Source organism: Larus michahellis, chromosome 8, assembly GCF_964199755.1.
Source record: "Larus michahellis chromosome 8, bLarMic1.1, whole genome shotgun sequence".
Lineage (NCBI taxonomy): Eukaryota > Metazoa > Chordata > Aves > Charadriiformes > Laridae > Larus > Larus michahellis.
Window position 1 is genome coordinate 9,665,941 of NC_133903.1, and position 20,459 is coordinate 9,686,399.

Here is a 20,459-nt window from a genome sequence, read left to right on the forward strand (position 1 = left end):
CGCACCACAGGGTTTGCCTGTTCCTGATTTTACATCAAGTGATCTTTCAGCCCAGAAAAAGAGAAATGCAGTTCTTCTTAAAGATTTAAAGTTTATTGTGCAGTATGTCTTAAGTAAAAAGCAAGACCAATGAAAATGAAATAAAGTACAAAAATAAATACACTTTTATAATGATATTACAGTTCCACACAAAATAAAAAGACAAAATTAAATACGTATAAATACAAAACATCAAGTACAAAAACAAATTGGCACTTACCAAGAAAAAGGCCTCATGAAAGTTTAAAAAAAAAAAAAAGCCTCGTGCTATGATGTTTTATTACACGTATTGGAAGCATGCTTAAAGAGGTTTAGATGTGAAACCCGAAAAGGTGGTGAGCATTCATTTATACCAACACTTCAGCTAAACCTATTTTTACATCAATATTGCCTATGCTAATAATCACAGCACATAAAACATCTTTTAAAACCCATCAATCTTTAGCACTGTTGTACCAACGGCACATTTTGTCACCTGTGACAGCGGTTACTCCTGTCACTGGAACTTTTCGCCCGCCTGAGAGGTTTTCCACTGTGAAGGAAAGCTGGGAACCGGAACAGCCTCGACGCCTGCTGGGCGAGTGGGAAGCTCACCTGGGGCATTGTCTGTATTATGTCTGAAATTTTAAAGCACCATCCTATTTGTATGCAGGAGGCAGGTCCCCCACTGGTGTAAACTCCTAAATTTACACCATTAAGTGAGCCATGCCCCAAGCTTTCAAATAAACGCCACAGTAAAGAGCATAATTCTTAAAAGTGTTTAGGTAGCATTTTTGCCATTTGCCAAGTACGCAATTTGGGTAACTTACTGTTACCCAGTAACAGTAAAAATAAAAACATCTGTTTTTAACAATGTCACTAGCTGCAGAGGGCAGACAGGGTGATAGATAAAAGCCACAACTAGTGCCACAAGCAATGCCACTGCCCGCAGAGATACTCTCTTCATCCCACCATTAATGTTCCTCTTTCATGCTGACTATTTAACACAACAAAATTTTTGGTCAGTCTTTTTTTGTTTTTTTTCCTTATATCCATGTCAACATGTTACAAGCTTTCCAAAGTGAGGGTGTTGTATTGTACCGATACTGGAAACATCACAAAATATAACCTATTTCACATTCCGGTAGTCAGTTCTCTGCTACTACTGATGCAGAGCAAAAGAGTAAGGACTGCAAAGACTTAACACAGCCTGCCTTTTCTCTATCGGACTCTGAACATAACATCATGTGTCAAGTTCTTTAAAAGACGTTACAAAATTCTGCTCCCCTCAAGTTGAAGGATAATACCCATCAGATGTAGGAAGAGCAAGGTAAATTATGATCTTTTAATGTTAGATTTTTATGAATATGAGAGTGTGTTTGTTGGGATTTGGTAGGGTTCCCCCTCCAAAAATCATGATTTCAGTACAAAGGCGCCTCCTAGATCACGGTAGAAGAGAAACTGCTCAGAAAAATTGCAATTGTCATCAACAAAACATAAAATATCTGAATTACTATTATGGACAATCGTTTTTAAGTCTGAAATGGTAAAACAATTACAATCTTGCCTTCCGAAATTTTTGTAGAGCATGCACTTCTCTTTATCTTGTCCAAAAGTAGTTTCCATAAGAAAATACAGTAGACAGCAAGGAAAAAAATAATCCTAGGACTCTTTCAGCACAGTGATTTCATCTACCATGTGTATAAATGTGCAGTTTCAGTACAGTCATTGAAAATACGTCTGTCTGCCCAGCAGTTAATCCAGATCCGTGTCTGTCCAACTCAGCAGAAATGCAAAACATTTAAGTCATTAGTATTTAAATTGCGGTAAATCTCATTCATATAGAAAGTACATTCAAAAAGGCTGGTGACAAATTCAGGTGTAAGAATTCAGTTTTGTTTGAATTAAGTTCTTGTTTTTTCTTATTTAACTGCTTTAACTTTATATCATGAAACTGAAAATATATACACACAACTAATTTATGGTGGCAATCATACACAGAAATTGCAATTTTAAGTAATGCAAAAAGCGTATGTCAGACACAAGAATTAATAAGTCACAAAATAACTTAATGTTGCCCTCTGGTGGTCTTTAAATAAACAAGATTATGAATCTTATGTGTACACAGTAGTATGAATATATAATAAGCTTTAACATGCAATTTTTCCACAACTATTAGAGCTTCCCAGGCCAGATTGTATTAATGTGTCATTGTCTGGAAATGACAAAGTATGTTTATAATTTCTAAATATACATAAAGAAGATGAAATATTTGAATCAGTGCTGAGAATGCCATCATTAAAAAATAGTCATTTTATCCCAGTGAATGCTGTCTTCTTAAATTGTCACAACATTTGGCTTCTTTCTTTGGGTTCTTCCTGCATATGCTCCTAAAAATGAAGTAGAAACATTGCCATTTTACAATTAGTAGTACTGTTTTTTTTGTAAAAGGGTTATCCAACAGAAATAGCTGAAAAAGTTTAGGACAATTTTTTTTAAAGCAGCATTATATATTCAGTGGCTACTTTTAAAACAACAGTTTTCATAATATTACACCCAAAATGCCTTACTACCTATAGGTTTGAAAGTAATGACATTTTATAGCGTTTCCTTCCTCAGTAACTATTCCGTCTTCTCTTCTGCTACGCTACATCTACAACTGCAATTCACAAGTTTTTAAAAGATAAGTCATATCACCAAGACAGAGATTAAATGACTGATAAATTTAACTATGCCATGTACTACTTTTAAACAAACTATCAATTAAAAAAATATTATACAAGTCTAATATTTAAAATAACTTTTTCCTTTACCCCAGCTGCCACATTAATAAACCCAGAGGCAGCCATAGGTTTCCACGTGTCTATATACATAGCCAGAATTAAATGTGGGGTATGAATATGGTCATCAGGCTGAGCCCTTATGAATGGAAAGCTGCCAAAGTATAAAAATAATAATAAATAAATAAATCTCTCCACATGGAACAAATATATACACACACATATATATATTTAGAAAGCCATATTGTACTATGCATAGCACAAGTATCTTCCAGTAACACGAATTTAGCACTGCAGGCTGCTAAAAAGTAGCACAACTCGGCATTTGTTAGGTTCAGGCAGGTATGGAGAGTGTCCAGCAACGTGAGCAAACATGTACACAAAGCAGTGAAAAGCATACCACGTGGTGCGGAGCAGTGGAAATGGAGGACAGCCACGGAAGAGAAATAATTACCAGGCAATTAAATGAACGTGACAAAGTAAGTGCCAGTCCTTTTCAGGATCTTCAGTCACTCTTTGTCAGAGTTGCAGTGGTTACTTACAGGTGCCCGAGCGCCACATTCAGCACAGTGCAAAGCAGCTTTGGAAATGCCCCCAGAGGCCTTACCGCGGCAGGATCCCTCCCCTCTGCACACTGCTTCCCACTACACAAAAAGGCATTCTCGCTGGCACAACACTCTCCAATGCTGTGCTCTTCGGCTCACCTGCCATCTCATAGGACAAACAACCAGGCTGACAGGCATGAGGCTTTATTAGTGATTTAACACCACCTCTCAACCCTCCTCCAGTCCACTCCAAGTTATATAGAAGTCCCACATACAGAATAGACCATATAGGGAGGTGGAAAATACCCCAGTAATCTAGACTAAGGAATTGAAGAAGCCAAGCTTAATTGAAAAGAGTTACAGTCCTGACAAATACAATTATCACCCAACCATTTCCAGTGGCCATGAGAGCAATTACATGAGGCCTCTCTCCTGTGACACAGGACTGACCTGCTACTCACACACAGCAGGTCTGACCCTCCCTGAAGCGCTGGCTGGACGCCAACACATAGCACACGCCATCTCACATGGGAAATCTGCTCCTGCTCAGCCTGGACTGAGCAGGAAACGGGACGTGGGAAAGACCAGGCCTGGCCAAGTGCTGCTGCCACCCAGATACACTGTGTGCCTCATGCCACATATTTCTTTTCCACAACACTTACTCAGACTGGGCAGAAACAAAGGAAATTAACAGGTCTAGTTGCAGCATTAGCCTGATCTCAACCACCTTCTTTCTGATGCAATCAGACCGCATTAAACGCCCTGCCTGGCATGGCTTGCAGACTATTGACTGAGCATCTCTGTCCTATTTAAAATAATAAACCAAGAATCAACAAATAAGACTCTTTACAGATTTATTAGTTTGCACTTTTCCCTTTAACACAGAACTCTGGATTGAAGGAGTACAAACCAACAAAAACTAAATTTAGGATCACCAGTTGATTCCTAAAACAAATGCCCTCTTGACGGAAAAAGGCAACAATCAATCAGAGTGCTATTAAAGCTGCAAAGCACTTTGCAGTTTAAAACAACAATCAGAAGAATTTTAAAAAAAGAAAGTAGTAAGCAGTTGGATGAGTATGTTATTGTTTTCTTCTGAGGATATGTCTCATGTCTATTTTGAATGCATGAGTGACATTATATATAAATAGTTGCATTCTACTAACCCTCCTTCCCTTTTGCCCCTCTAATAAGCACAATTTAATTGGGAGTCAGGGATGAATCAAGACAAGAAATTAAATAGAAATATTATGGGTTAGAAGTACAGCAGACTGACATAGTTGCAGATATAAATAAAACTCTGTATTGCCTAGGCTAAACCACTGCTACAAGTCTTTATTTTCTGAAATGCAAACTTCTACTAAAATAAAAGAAGCACGTGCATTTGTTTGGCTTTTTACATTTTCTTTTCAAATTGACTTGAGATTATAGTTTCTCTGCCTATGGTCTTTCACAGACAGAACTTGTTGCCTCAATACAGATGATTTTCAACGATCTCTCTTGAAAAGACACTTTATTACTTCAAAAAACAGGTTTAAAAAGAAACTAACAAAAAAACCGCCAACATTCAATATACTGCCAAACCTTTCACTATTCATATTTTACCTATATATAAACAAAACCCTGTTCTATTTAAATGTGTTCAACTTAATGTATTTTCATTATCGAAAAATTATGCAGATTATTTCTTTCATGCCAAATGTTCCCCATCTAATAATTTCAGAATGCACTTCTATTCATTTAGCATTAATAGTCTAAGCTATTTATCAAGGATCATACGGAAGTACTGGTATTACGCCATGGGAACACATGTGATTCCAAACACTAAGTGAGGTTCTGTGCAACCGGAACTGGGCAGCACACAATTGGTTAGACATATCTCATCTGCTTTAAGTTCCAAGAAGGCCACTGTCAAAGGCATTAAACGGCTTTCCAGATATTCAATAAGTAGCAATAAAGAAAGGCAAAGAGAAATTTAGAGAATATCCCAAAGGATTGTTTTCATTGCCAAGTATCAACTGTCATGACTTAGATTAATTACGACTAAGATAAACTCAGGGACTTACTTAGAGCAGCACACACTGCCAACACAGAAGTGCAAGAGAGAATGCTTTAATTGGATGTCTGATGCCAGACGCAAAGGTAAAACACACTGTAGATCATTACAAACTGAGCATAAATTACACGCGATTGGGGATGGCATCCAAATCTCAACTCATTGCTAAAGACACTGACACCACCCTTATGCTACTACTTTCTTCTACAGCCTCTGTAATACTGTAACTGGTAGAGGTCCTTCCTGTCTTTTCGATAGGCTTCGTATTGATGACAAGTTACACGTGTGTACAGAACTAAGAATCAAATGACATTAAGATTCTAATCCAAGTCTACTTTGACTTCTCAAACAGTTACAGTGAATGTATCTGGCAAACTTTTTTTATGACTGGGCATCTGGCGAGTGAAAGCAAGTGAGCTGTGCAGTACATTCTATACACTACATTTATAGAATTTGGAAGTGGATGGTTGAGTTACGAGAGCACGTTTGTTTAAAGAGATAGGTTAGATTTAAGACATAGCAAAGCAGGTGCACGAGAAAAGGAAAACAATATATCCCCCATTTACTTTTTCTAGATACTAGTAACTTATTTACTATAAGATCCAAGCACCAATTTTCTACACACCTGAAACAGCCTTGTTAGACACTCTGCTCTCTGGGGCCTTCTTTCTATTTTGCTGAACCCCCTTCATTGAGGTCTTAGGGGTTCTAATTAAATATAAAAGAGTTAATAAGTCACTTGCATCAAAGTTGAAAGGCTGTATCCAAAAATATAAAGACGCTATCAAACTGCATTTGGCATGAAAACATTTTTTACAGTGTCCCACAGAGACTCCTCCTGAGTACATGTACAATTTCTATTGGCATTATTATGGCTTAAGTAGATACATTAAACAGGAGAACATCTCCCCGTGAACAGATTTTTAAAACTCTATTTAAGAAATTTATTCAGTTCAGATACTGTGGCATTACAGTCAACATTTAAAAATATACATATTTCATTAAGTGGAAGCAAAGCTTCATGGAATGAATGTTACAAATAGAAATGTTGGAACAAAGTGAAAATGGAGACAATACACAAGAGGATGAGAACACTAAATATTTTCTTGCAGTATAAGGTAAAACAAACCTTCATCACTCTCTCAAAATACTGTGAGAAGTAATTATTTTTACTTTGAACAACACTTGCAGTAGTATGTGTAAATATTATTCAGAAATTGCTGTGCTCTTGCACTTCACGTATACTTTCATCTTTAGGCTATAAACATGCTGTGCCCTTACCCTTGTCTGCAGAGCAGTCTATGAAGTGGGGCATTCTGTCCTTGATTTGGTTGAAGTACGCTGTTAGAATACAAACTTTTATTAGCGTTTTTTCCCTCCTCTAAAAAAACAAAAAAAAAAAAACCAAAACAAACCATTCACAAGGAATACCAAATTCTGCATTATGTTTCACATAACAAATTTCAGGAATGCTAACAGGTTCTGCAATGCAGATGCTGCATAGGCAAAAGTGAAAAAGTGACAGGAATTAAAATTCCAGAATAGGATTACTAGTTCTGCTATTTAAAACAAAGAAACCAAAAAGCACACAGATAAAACTCTCTCAACAGTGCCTTGCGTTCCTAGTCATTAATAAGGACATACTGAAAAAAAAGGACTGAATCGCTTAAGTCATTGAAGATTGAGGTGTATTAGTAGACAGCACGTCTTCAAAGCTTCTGGGTAAGCATGGGATAAAAATTGTTTAGGGATGCCAAGTATCTGACTTTTTATACTAGAAAGAGGTGCAGACCTCATAAGAGGAGGACTGCTGTCTTCCTGAACAGAAAGTATTGAACACAGAAATTTCGGTGATCTAAGCAAACAATCACACAATCCAGAAGCAAGAACTGTTCCTCGCAACAGAAAGCCACTTGTTTTCTGACAGCTTTCTAAAGATAAGATTATCAATAATTACATTGCAAAGTAAAGGGTATTAAGAAAAGTAGTCATGTTAAACTGAAGCTTAAGAGATACTAATGCTGTATCTCAGAGAAAGAACTTGAACCTGAACAGAGATTTAAAGCCATAAATAAATAATTTCCGAAGATAAAATTTCAGAATTGACTCTGAAGAAAATAAACCTTTTCTAACTTCTAATGAGCTAATAATCCCCTTTCACAGACGATGTTAAATCAGATTTCATTACTGTCTGTCATAATAGCACCAGGAATTGAGCTGACTGATGGCAAACCAGCAACACAGATCAAAGAATCTATCATTATAAGACAGTTCTTTAAAAGCATCCTAATACAAGTAATCTTTACTCACCGGCTTTCAGGAGTTTTTTGTTTTATGATTATTTTTTTACTTGGCATTCCCATTTCTGAGGCCCTAGAAAAACAGAAGTATTGAAACATATTTAAATTACAAAATCATCATCTAGGTCTTAAAGAGAAACAGTAAAAGAAATCCTACAACAGGATCCACATCTACATGCAATACTGCCAGAGCAGTGCTACATACAGATTATCACCTTTCACTCATAAGCAAGTGTAACACAACCATTCAGTTTGCTGCGTTGCAGGATAATGCCTGCTATCATCCCCCCAAAAAACTTTGCCAGAGATACTCTACCAAGAACATCTCTTGCTAGGCACTTTAGAAAGACTGATAAAAGAATTTGGAGCACTTTTTACAATTTACAAAATCAGCCATAAACAAAGTGCACAAGGATCATTTTCCTCACCACTGAAATACAGCATAAATGTACAACTTACAACCAAGAAGTATTTTAAAAGTAAGAGTAGACTACTATTAGTAAATCACCACACACCTGAAGACTTTTTAAATTAATTCTTCCTAGGGGAGATACTAGTTTGCAAAGAAGCTGTTACTCCAAAAACCTCTTTTCACTATTTCCAGTGCCTCCTACCCATCCTCTTGCACTCCGACCCCCCCACCACCACCACCACAAAGGGAGAACAGCACATACTTCATGTACTTTTTCCTGTCCAGAGATTTCTGTGTAGCTGTTGAAAGCGTCACTCTCTCTCTTGGGCTCTTTACTTTATCCTAAAAAAGGCAAAAGAACCAACAGTAACACTAGTTATTGCTCTTATTGAGCTTAATCCCACTGGACTGCCCCTACTTAAAAAACAAACCAACCCAACAAACAAAACCAACGGTGTTTTCAGTACTGAGTTCACATTCAGGATAAATTCAAAGGTTTTTTTATTTTTTTTTTAAATTTAAGGATCTTCCGCATATTATCATATTTTAAATATTTATGTGCCATAATAAATTCTTATTTAAAGTATGAACTTTTTGTTATTACTTTCACCATGTTTTTCATTCTATTTTTTATACATCTACACATTAAAAGTTTCAACATATTAATGTACTGCAGAGACCTCTTTTTTTATTTGAGGAAAGTTACCTTCAGAAGCATAATTAAATGACAATTTAGATTTAAAAAAACTTTTTACCAGGTGAGGGAGAATCTCTTAAAAGTAAAATGATTCAGTACTTAAAGTCTTCAAACAGTTTACATTCTCTTGACTATAACACACCATTTGCCTGAGCATCTTCTCTTTACGAACTTCACGATCATGACGCAGAATATTCATTCTTTCTGATGCTTCTATCGTAAAAAAGATGTCATGGATGTCATATAGAGCAGCTCGCAGCTGGAAAGAATAATTAAAATTTTAATAAAATACTCAGTCAAGTTAACATTCCCATGGTTTTGATCATCAAGCTCTTGCTTTCAATCTAAACATAACACTTGAAAAGATAATTTTGAAATTTCAATGCATCAGCACAAAAACGCAATCTTCTCTTCACAGTCATAATTTAAACCTTTTCCTTTAAACAAAGTCGCTGTGAAGGTTTTATGTATTTATATTACAAAACAGAATAGCTAGGAGCCAAGAAAAAAAAAGGTTTAAATTGTGTCACCTGAGCCATTACTCTTTCATGAAGGGACGCATCTTGTGCTGAAACATTTCCTCTTTTTAATGGTGCTTCAGACTGAAAATTTTTTATGAACTCCACAGTATCCTGGGGAAGACAGGAAAATAAGATTAAGCACCAGGCATAATCCTTCACAACAAAGGAATCATTACAAACTGTACACATAGGATGTACAGTCTTTGTTTGACCTGGACCTTAAGATACTAAGCAATGCAACACTCAAACGTGTTCATGTGACAGACATTCCCAAATTAGTCTGAAAGCAGAAAATGCACTATTTCACCTGTCAATTGAAGATATGAGCAAAAAAAACCAGGAGAAGCTGCACAGTAAAATAACACTGATCTTACTTTTACAGTTTGCTTAAGATGTTTCAGTTTTTCTGTCTGCAGGAGTCTACGAGTGAGAAACCCCTTTGCCACAGCAGTGATCTTATCAAACTTCATTTGTATCTCTGGACTGAAAACCTTAAAAAGAAAAGAACAGTCTTTTAAACATTCAATTAAAAAAAGCAAGAATTATGAATTAATTCTTAAATAACATCAATCACGTGACAAAAGCTTTCAAGTAAGACAAAAGCTGTTGATAAAGTTTTGTCTAGGACAGAAGTACCCACCATAATAATAACTTAGCAGAAGCAATATATTGTTATGATTATTTTGTATATATGAACAACAAGAAAAATATCCTATACAGTTCTCTTGTGTAATCAAAGTTGATATAGGAAGGGATACTAAACTTTTCTGTGAGATTTATTACTGCACAGCTATTGTAAAACTACAAGTGTCTTGCAAAAACTAGAGGGCTTTTAAAGTTATAAATAAACCTTTTTTTTCCCTTACCTGAGTCCACCTAGTTTTGATCCTGTTACTCGGCCTAGATACTGAGGTTTTTATAACTCCACTACCTGACGGTCCCCAGAGAAAGAATGAAGTTTCACTTGTTGAAGCAAAGGTATTAGGTGTCGTAGTATGAGCAAAACCTGCATGTAAATCAGAATGTACAGTTCAACAGGCGGACTTTGTCCATAAAGTAACGACTATATGTGTGTATGTACATATATACAGAGATACATACACAAACACACAAATGCAGATAAAAATCAAGCACATATATAAACTTGAACTCTGGTTGCAGTCAGGAAGGCTTTTTGGGCTTAAGAACAAAGCAGCTCCCAGTGCTGTTCTTATTCACAAAGCATCTCAAAGAAAACGTTTTTAAAGTGTTTAATGTTGCTATCATGGATCCTAAAGATGAATAAGGAATAATTCAGCAATTTTACTCTCAAATTAAAAGTTCCTTTGCTGTTTGACTATTAGAATACCCAGTTTCCATCTGTGGTAAGTGGACGTTAATACAATCAAGAAACAGAACTCATCTCAGAGGTAGTAGCTTTGTTTACAAGGTCAATTATAGGCAAGAAGAAATCTGAGTATTTCCAATTAATTTCTTAGCAAAATTTGCTAAACAGAAGACAAAACAAAACATTTCATAATGTTCTGGAACAGGTGAGAGGCAGTCCATCAGCTACAGCTGTACTTCCTTGCAATCAGGACCCCTTGGCAGAGCCCTCCTAATCCTCCTACACAAACTGTGCAGCTACCTGGCATGAGGATGAACCTTCTGTGACACGATGCAAATCCACCTCCTCGTCCTTGATCAAATGACTTTACTCAGCTTGTTTTCCTCAAACATGCTCTATAACAATTATACACAAATGTAATATATGCAACAGTAAAAGGACGGCTGAAACTGCGCTAAATGTCAGCTAGACAAAGATGCAACACAATGTTTTACACATGCTGTCAACAGCTGAAGGCAGCAGCTGCCCACATCTCCTGACCAACAAGCACCCTACAATAGGAACCCTGCATTTATCAATGTGGTGGGGCAGCTGGTCCAGTCAAGCACTGTAGAACAAAATATATCACAACATTTAATCTATATTCTACCCTCTCATTTTTACCAATGCTGGTAGAGTTTGCGTTATGGACTGTCTCCAGCTGAGACTGCACACTTTCCAGGAAGCCACTTTCGCTTTTTTTCCTCCACTCCAACTCCATCCTGCTGTTAATATTCACTTTGGAAATTTCTATTTCTGTTGTAGCGACCTTCTTTCCTTTCAACTTTCTCTCCTGCTCTTCCAGTTCCTACAAAAGAAAGAATCATCTATAAGACTATTTTTCTAACCCTGCAAAGCAGTAGTATATACACTTTAAAACCAACTGCTTCCTGACAAACTGCAATACAACACACACATCCTTAGCTTAGAATTTTTCCTCTTTTTACCTTACCTTCTGCAATTTCTCCTGTTCTCTCTCTTGTTCAGCTATCAGAATCGACAGTTGTTGTGCATGCTGTTCTTCAAGTCTCTTCCTCATTTCTTCAAAGGCCAACATTTTAGTTTTTAAAATATCTTCTGAGAAGATACATTACAAAGAATCAAGTATTAAATAATTTCTATGTGATCTTTGCCACAGACATACATGCTTTTAACAGCAGTAATTTGCATCGTGAGTAAGAAAGTACAACATATCTTTGATATCGGGTTTCCAGTATGTATTGCAAAGAACCTTGATATCAAGTTTCCATTAAGTACTGCTAAGAACCTCATCAGTTACTACAGTCTTTCAAAATATTTGCATGTTGATATCTGTGGGATAAGCACATGAATGGGACAGCAGTAACACCAACTGAGCCTGTATTAAAATAAGGACACAAAAATCTAGTTCCAAGAATAACATACCTACACTTGCTTGAGCGAATTAAAATCATTTATGCCTCTTCAGCTTGATTTGGTAGAGACACATAGAGATGTAACAGTCTTCAATTCGAAGAAAATACCTATATAGTGATTTGCAACCTATTAAAAGGTATTTTCTTTACTTTTACACAGGCTATCTTTTCTTTTAGTAGTCTTATTTAGACCTCATGGAATAAGACATATTTTTCTGAGTAAAACTAAATTCCAACTTCTACTTTCAAATGGGAAATTAATATTTGTGCTGTCAAATAATACCCTTGAGAATAAATACAGAATTCACAAAACTGATACACATTTTTTTAATCAAGTATTTGTTACAAATAACTGTTTTAAGACTTTTGACTCCAAGGGACTCCTAAGACAGCAATTACACCATTCTGTAACAGTTAAAAAACGTCTGAAGTAGCAAGCTGAATTTCAGAATTTGTCATTAATTAAAAATTAGAGAAATAATGAGGTTACTGAAAAAAAGATAATTTACACTCAGTAAAATGTTAGCCTTTTGATATATACACATACTTAGAAACACCAATGACTAACGATCATTGGGTTTTTTTTTCCTGAAAGATTTATAAACTGAGAAGTTTAAGAAAAAACATCAACTACAGGAAATCTTTTACCTTTTGCAATACTATCAGGGGCTGTATTCTTGGTAATGTAAACTGATCCCACAGGATATTTCTGTTCTTGTAACCACTGCTTCTCTTGTTCTTCCATTCCAACTGTTAGAACACAGGGAGTGTTTTCTTTTTGGCAGTTCTCAGTGTCCAGATCAAGTCTACGTTTTACCTTTTCAAAATTATTTTCTAGAAACTGCTCATTTGCTGGGGAAATACTTGGAGTGTCCATCTGCTTTTGCATACTCTTGCTCTGCATTAGTAGGGGGGATGGGTTTTCTACATCGTAAGATTTATTGAGTTCTATTGGAGAATTACATTTAGCATTTTCTAGCAAACTAGACGGTTTGGTTTCATTCACAGTGGGGACCTTCTGCGTTACTGTAGACTGACTGATGGCAAATGGCTCATTCAATTTTGGAGCTACAATATTAGTGCTAGTCTCTACTTTATATGGCCCTCTGCTGTCCGTCACTACCTGTCTTTCCACTGTAGCCGACAATGTTCCTTTGCTTTCGAAGAGCCCAAAGGAATGGCGATTTGGTTTGCCAACCCTCAGCCCATCACAGGGGCCTGAAGAATTCCTGTTGATTCCAGGAGCTCTGCTAGGGCAAACCATAGTGAAGTCCACCATGAACTTTGGTGCTGATTCAGACACATTATTTTTATCAGCAATATCTTGCATGATTAAATCCATCGCTCTACCCTTGCCTTTAGGACTTAACTCATAAGCATTCACAGGGTTATTTATAACAATGTGTCCCATTGATAAAGGTCTCGGGCGCCTTCGGTGCATTTTAGGGCTCATGCTTGGCTCTGGGCTCGGCAATTTGGCATAAGAGCCTGTGAGGCTCCTGACAATGCTACTGTCACGATCAAACATAGAAGTCTTTTTAAATTCTTCGTCCGAATCTGAATCCACGAATGGGGGTGTTCCAACTCTCATTGGTATGTCCACTTTAGAAAAACTGGATAAAGTTGACATACTTGTGTTACTTGTATGAGTAGAGGCACCTTGGAGAAGGGTATTTGATTTATTAAGACTGGGTTTATCAAGCGTCAGAGTGGTGCAACTTCTGCCTATGAGCTTTACTCTTTCTTTCACAGAGTCCGTTGTTTTAACGCCGTCATTTTCTTTATCTGAATGACTTTCACTCATGCTTCTCTTTGAATTATTTTTTGAGCTACGCTTTGTCTGCTCTTTCTCTATACATTCCCTAGATTTCTTCATCAGGTTCTGAAGACTCATGACATATGGATCTTGGACTTCCTCATCTGATGGTGGCACTCCTAGTCCCTCTTGCTTTTGCAAAGCATGCGACGCAAGCTTATCATGCATGTTGTCAGGAGATTCAGCCCTTGGACAAGGTATGTCTTTTGAGAAGTGACTCTCAGTTTGCTTTGAAAAGACATTTTCTTCTGCTGCTTTAACTACTCCTGCCACATTTGGTGTCACCTGCCCTGCGGTGTCTGCTGGCATAAGTTCTGGTGTCTTTTTAAGCTCCGTGGAACCATGCCTTTCAGGAGAACATGCCACATTGACATCTGACAGAGCTGTGAATTCAGTTGAAGCTTTTGAATCTGAATCAGGGAAAGTATTTTCAGCCTCCTGTGCATTCACATCACCCATGCTACGTTCTTTCCTGATCTGCAAATAAAAATTGAAAAAAAATCATATATTTTCAATTAAATCTCCTCAGATTCTCAAATTTCTGCAAGCTTCACCTGAATTTAAGAAGAATGCTACCACCTTAAAACCAATACAAATTTTCAGTTCAACTGTTACTGACTTCCTACAAATTACTTACGATACAGAGCTCTTCACAATAAGAGGTTATTGGAATTAAAATATACATTTGAATAATGGTCCACTCAGCATTTTTACTGATACCAAGTATATGAATGCAAAGATGCTCTTTTCTTCATAAGGCAATCTGGATATATTCAAATAATTTTATGGCTTCAAATTATCTTGCAAGATTCCTCTTAAAATATGAAAACATGTTTATATCAAATAGGAAATGTAATTGAAAAATTTCAGAATGAAATATAGACTAACCTCTAGACAACTAAGAACAAATCGACAAAATGCCTAATAAAAAAGTGGAACTATAAAATAATTTGTTCATTTCTTTACTAATCCAGAGACAATTAAATATAAGTTTTCAGTTGTCAAGTAACTGGAAAACCAACTTCATTTAAGCGAGAATTAAATGCTACTTCTAGCCAGCATTTGTTTAAAAGGATTTTCACACTAAAATTATCCTACAGGTTATCATGTGTTGCAACTCAATTATCAAGGGAACACCTTTGGGGGGAAAAAAAAAAAAGCTACCTTATTTTTGTATTGAATATATATGTTCCTGGTCTACTCTTCAAATCCCAAGCCAGATGACTGTTGCCATGTACACTCCAGTAAACAATGCAAACAAGTAGGTTTTGTTTGCCACCTTAGTAACTCAACAAATTCAGCATTAATGGTACTTGTTTAAGCAACAGGTTAATGTAAAGACTGTATTACAACTGTTTCAAAGACAAATAGTCCTGCTTGATTAGATGTATTTAATATTCTTTTCAATTTAAACCTCTACTAAATTCATCATTGAAGCTGCAAAGAAAACAAAATAGTTGCAGTAAAATTATAAAGCACACAACAGAATTACGAATTGTTGCAAAGGTAATTTTAATTCTGTAATTGTAAGGTTGAAAATAGATTATTTTCTGATTAAACTACAAGCCTGCAAATAAAGCAAACTCTAACACTGCTGGTTTTGTTCCATTTGCTTTTTACAATCTAGCTGTTTCAAACACAGTTACAAAAGCAACAGTCAGTCATCTGGTGTGGTCCGTTTTTCACATATACCAAAACAAGCAGTGAAAAGCAAGTCCCGTGCATTACAATGAACGTAGATATTATCACTAAATAGTCAATTATCAGGTAATGTAGCATGAAATACTAGCAAATGCTGGTTCTGCAGAGTTAACTGCTATTAATTTCATGTTTATACTGGTGAATACTTAAACCCCAGCACTTTCTCAAGAAGTCTATAAGCAGAGGTTTTCTGTAAAGCTGTAAGAAGGCTTTGGACTAACACTACCTGAACATTTTCCAGAATCTCCTGGACACGATTCAATAAAGCTCTTTTTCGGGAGTTCTGTCTCCAGGCCTCTAGATCCAGTGCTTTCTGTTTATACTGCTGTATTTCCTTTTTCTTTTCAAGGCTAAGCTGCAAAACAGAGTGTAAGAAACATGGTTTATATCACTAAATGCAAATTTCAATACAGAATTCCAGAAATAAATTTGAAACAAAAAACGAAAACAAAATAATAGATGAACAACAATCACCTGAGACTTTTGTGCACATTTTAAATGCCAGTTTCTTTTTAACCAATTATACTTTTTTTTTAATGGAAGACGCACAAAATGCCTTCTTGGCACACATGCAAATGAACGTGAATTTAGAAGATCATTTATAAAAAATCTGCATGAACATTACATGCTACAGTACCAACTTCAAATGACACAGCACTCAGACCGCAGGACAGGTCTTTCCCAGTCCTCTATGGAGATGGGAGGTTTGGGCATCCTGTAGAGCTCTCTGTGACCTATCTTCCTACCCATACTCAAACTATTAAGCTTTCTTGAACCAGAGGTGAATTTCACAACATGACAGAAATGCATGCAAGCAGCCTTCTGGATCCTTTCAGAAATCAGAGTCTGAAAATCTTCCAAGTTAGTACTTTAGAATATGTAGTTTGGATAAAAGTCAAAACTAGATCTACAAAACTACTTCTACAAGAAATGGTTTCACGAAGCTCTACAAAATTAAGTAGTCTCAAGTCAAATTATTCATTTCTTCTATGAAACCTTAAAATATCAGCCCACTTGGAAATGAAAAATATTACAGTATATCATTTAGTCTCCAACGTATCATGATTTTTGGAGATCGTGGTTAAGAGTCTCTCCAATCAAACCTCCCACCACTGAAACAAGGAAGTCAGCTGCACTGTTGCACAAAACTACCCACAGTCTTCTGCTTGGCTCTGTTTGCATTAAGCATAGAATGACTTAACATAATTGATGAGCCTGTGAAATACATTAGAGGAATCTGTAAACACATGCAAAAAAGAGAATTACTTAAAAGCTTTTTAACTACCTCAGTATATCCTATTTGCACTTTTTTTTTTTTGGACACTTTTAAACAAACTCACTTCAATATTTGGAATGTCAATATGATTTTACATGATGTTAAGCCCAGCAATAACATTAATCTATTTAATATCACAAACATTTTTACTCCCCTTGTAAGAAGGGTAAGAAGATAACAGGTTTCAAGAAATGGAAGCAAATGTAGTCAATGTCAAAAAAAGTGTACTTTACCCCTTTACTTAGTAAAATTAAGGCTAGGAATAATTAGAATACACAAAGCAGTAGTCCAGATGATACCTCAAACTGTACCTTCAGTAGAATCATTACGTGTGGACATCAAAGCTAGTGCCAATAGCACAGTTAGCACACCAGGGAGGAAACGAAAAGAAAAAGAAAAAGAAAAAAAAAAAAGCCTTACCAGAGGGGAAAGCACAGGAACTCCATGGAATTGAATGAGGGAGGTATTTTTGTGCTGAACAGTGAAAGAGGTTTCTTTTTTTATTGCCTCTTCTTGGATTCTGGAAAGATGCTTCCTACAGAATATTTCATAGTCCTCCATCTTCATGTTAACTAAGCTGCAAAGAGTAATAACATTACTCTTCTATGTAGTTCCAAGACCATGAAGGGAAAACAGCACAACTAATTCTGTATCACTATATTCTGGGAAGCAAATTATACATCAGAAAACTCAATTAAGTTTCTCTTCTTCCTATCATTAACAAAAGCTGCAAAGCTGTTATTTTTTTCCCATGTAAAAACAGAATTTGCATAAGCAAAAAGAGATGATCACAGGTACACTGAGATGAAAGCAAGCATTGAGATAATAAAGATTTACAAAACAAGACACGCTACAGATAATCTTGACAACTTCCATCAAACATTAAGCCTTTAAGGTCTCCAACAACTATCAGATAGATCCTATCAACTCTAAAAAAAACCCAATAAATATAATTGCAGCCAAATTAAAAAAAATTAAAAGAATTAAGATGGTATTAAAAGAAGACCGGCCTTTATATTTAGGGCAATGAGAGGAATTTATGTCTCACTCCCATGAGCCTCCTCCTCCATACAACCCTGTATGAATAGCCGCCAACGCTTCCACCAAAAAAACAAATTGCAGCCTCGTTTCCTTAAAAGAGCCTCCACATTTCACGCTGCCCGTGCCTACCGGAGTAAAAACAGAGCAAAGCACCACCTGCCAAGGCCTGACAACGCTTTTGTTCCCCTCGCACACCCCCTTCGGCCGATTACTACCTTCTTCCCGCCCGCTCCGAGCGCACCGAGGCCCCCTTGACCGCCCCGGCAGGAGCCCAGCTGCCGGGCCCGGGGAGCAGCCTCGCCTCACCCCTCCCCTCCCTTCGGCTACCCAGCCTCACACTTGCTCCATGCCGGCTCCCAGGAGGCGGCACCGGCGGGCCGGGCCCCGCGGCCCTCCCCGCACCACGGCCGCTGTCCCCCCGCGGGACTCGGCCCGGCACAGGGCCCTCCCCCGCGAGGCCCCGCCGCTCCCGGCGAACCGCTCGGTACCTGCGCGGAGCCCGGAGCCCCAGCCCGGCCGCTCCCGGCCACCCTGCACAGCGCCGCCCCACCGCCTCCAGGCAACGGCCCGGCGCCGCCGCCCGCAACACTACCGGCCCCGGCGCCCACCGCGGTTCCGCTCCGCCTTCCGCGGGGCGGGCCGCCGGCCGGGCACCGCCTTCTCTTGGGCCGAGAATTTGGGGACAAAACCCTCTTGATTTTGTTTCGAAAGGATGTGAGCTAGATCTACAAACCCCTTCGCATAACCCAGCCCCGCTGGACACGTCTGTGATCTTTGGGGGAGCTCGCAGACAAAGGCAGCTCCAATTTCCAGAGGTTCGAGGTGGGGTTGATGGCCATCCTGCTACTCTAGGACTCCAAGACAGGTTCCCCTGTGGGCACGGGTGAAGCCTATTCTGCTTCATCACATTACGTACCATGTGGCTGTGCAGCCCTTGGATAGTCAGGGCCAGAAATGCGCTGGCAGCAGGTATCGGTTTCACTGGATGCGCTGTGATGAGAAAGATAAACGTGAGAACTTGCTAAGGCGGTCTGCGAGGATAATACAGCCGTGGCACCCCAGACATCCCATCCCTCCGCAGGGAGGCAGCTGATACCCACCCACGGGGCAGGGCAGGCAGAAAATACACACTTGTTTGCCAGCACTCGGCCCAGGGAAAATGAATTTAAATTTATGGAAACATCTAGTTCCCAGGGAGCATTTGGAGATGTTAAAGCTGTCGCTCTTGTTTCAAAAAACAACTCCTTCATCTGTTACGTCTTCAACTTGTTAAACATTATTGAGGGTTTATTTAAATCTTCATCTTAAGTCTTAACAAATGCTGCTGTGTATCAAAAAAATTTTAAATACACAAGACATTTAATTACACATTCCATTATTCGTTATGTGTCTGCATATATATGTTTGATTTTTCTTCAGATACACATAACAGAAGCACTAAACCATAGATAGAAAAAAATATATAAGATGCTCAGAACCAGCTAGGACAATATGTGACATATATTTATCTCAGCTATTTAAAAAAAAAAATTAAATCCAGTTTAGAAGATTTCCTGTTACACCTCTGGCTGGCAAGAGTTCCTCACTGCAGAGTCAGTTCCTTCCCATTGAGAACACAAAAAAAAACCCCAAAAAAGTCAAAAAACTCATTTACGTTAAGACAAACTATTTCCTCTGCTTCGCTGTTCTTTTTCTAGACTAAACAAGACCAGTTTCTTCAGCCTTCACTGGTTTCCCTGTCTTGTTGCTCTTTCCTCTGGATTCTTTCCAGTTGCTTATGCTTTTTCTCACACATAGTGGTAACAGCGGATGGCCCTCCCCACCAGAACCTTCTCATAGAATTGTTTTGCTTGGAAAAGGCCTTAAGATCATCAAGTCCAACCTTTAACCCAGCATTGCCAAGTCCACCACTAAACCGTGTCCCTCAGCACCACAGCTACAGGTCTTTTGAATACCTCCAGGGACGGCAACTCCACCGCTTCCCTGCGCAGCCTGTTCCGACGCTTGACAACCCTTTCGGTGAAGAAATTTTTCCTTATATCCAATATGAACCTCTGCTGGTGCAACTTGAGGCCGTGGGAGGGAGCTGTGGGCCCTGGCACAGCTCAGATCTCCTCACAGGATCAGGCCTCGACTTTAGTTCATGAGCAGGCATAAATGGATAGCTAGCTATATAATATACACAATATATAACATTGTATACAGAAATAAAATAATTAACTGGTAAATAACTAATATTAATATTATATTTTAAATTAGTTAGCTGGCATAGTTGGGAACCCCCCCAACACACTTTCCAGACAAGCAAGTCTTCAGTGACTCTGTGCAGCGGTACCTTCCCTTCAACTAACTCCATTTATTTTTTACCTGCACCGTTTATTTACCTGCGATAATCCATGTTTTCTGGCAGCGCCCCTCCCACCTTCACCTGAGGGGCTTTCCCCGCCCCGGGACGTGCCGGCCCCGCCCCTCGGCGCGCGCCGGAGGGCGGTGCCGAGCGGGGATTGGCTGGCTGTGACGGCGGCCACGCGCCGGT

The 20,459-nt window shown here is 38.2% G+C and overlaps 1 protein-coding gene across 5 annotated transcripts; it reads right to left on the bottom strand.

Moving 5' to 3' along the window:
* Positions 1 to 71: 71 nt before the first annotated feature.
* Positions 72 to 20,412, bottom strand: CCP110 (centriolar coiled-coil protein 110). 5 transcript variants are annotated; one of them, XM_074597890.1, is made up of 16 exons: positions 20,308 to 20,412; positions 18,840 to 18,913; positions 17,303 to 17,459; positions 15,833 to 15,961; positions 12,738 to 14,382; positions 11,648 to 11,772; positions 11,320 to 11,503; positions 10,196 to 10,335; positions 9,704 to 9,820; positions 9,339 to 9,440; positions 8,951 to 9,067; positions 8,374 to 8,453; positions 7,710 to 7,772; positions 6,681 to 6,740; positions 6,025 to 6,107; positions 72 to 2,408 (listed from the first exon to the last, which is right to left on the bottom strand). In XM_074597890.1, exons 3-16 carry the CDS (start codon positions 17,447 to 17,449, stop codon positions 2,356 to 2,358), a joined length of 3,045 nt encoding a protein of 1,014 aa, XP_074453991.1. In that variant the 5' UTR covers positions 17,450 to 17,459; positions 18,840 to 18,913; positions 20,308 to 20,412; the 3' UTR covers positions 72 to 2,355. The 5 variants fall into 5 exon arrangements, with proteins under 5 accessions (XP_074453991.1, XP_074453994.1, XP_074453995.1 ...); XM_074597893.1 differs by having other exon boundaries at positions 11,648 to 11,769; positions 20,308 to 20,393; XM_074597894.1 differs by lacking the exon at positions 6,025 to 6,107.
* Positions 20,413 to 20,459: the final 47 nt, after the last annotated feature.

Coding starts and splice junctions, on each gene's coding strand:
- CCP110 (XM_074597890.1), bottom strand. CDS start 17,449: ATGAAGATGGAGGACTATGAAATATTCTGTAGGAAGCATCTTTCCAGA. Junction 9,821..10,195: donor TCAAAACTAGGTGGACTCAG/GTAAGGGAAAAA, acceptor TTTCTTTTTAAG/GTTTTCAGTCCAGAGATACA. Junction 6,741..7,709: donor CAAAAAACTCCTGAAAGCCG/GTGAGTAAAGAT, acceptor GTATTCTAACAG/CGTACTTCAACCAAATCAAG.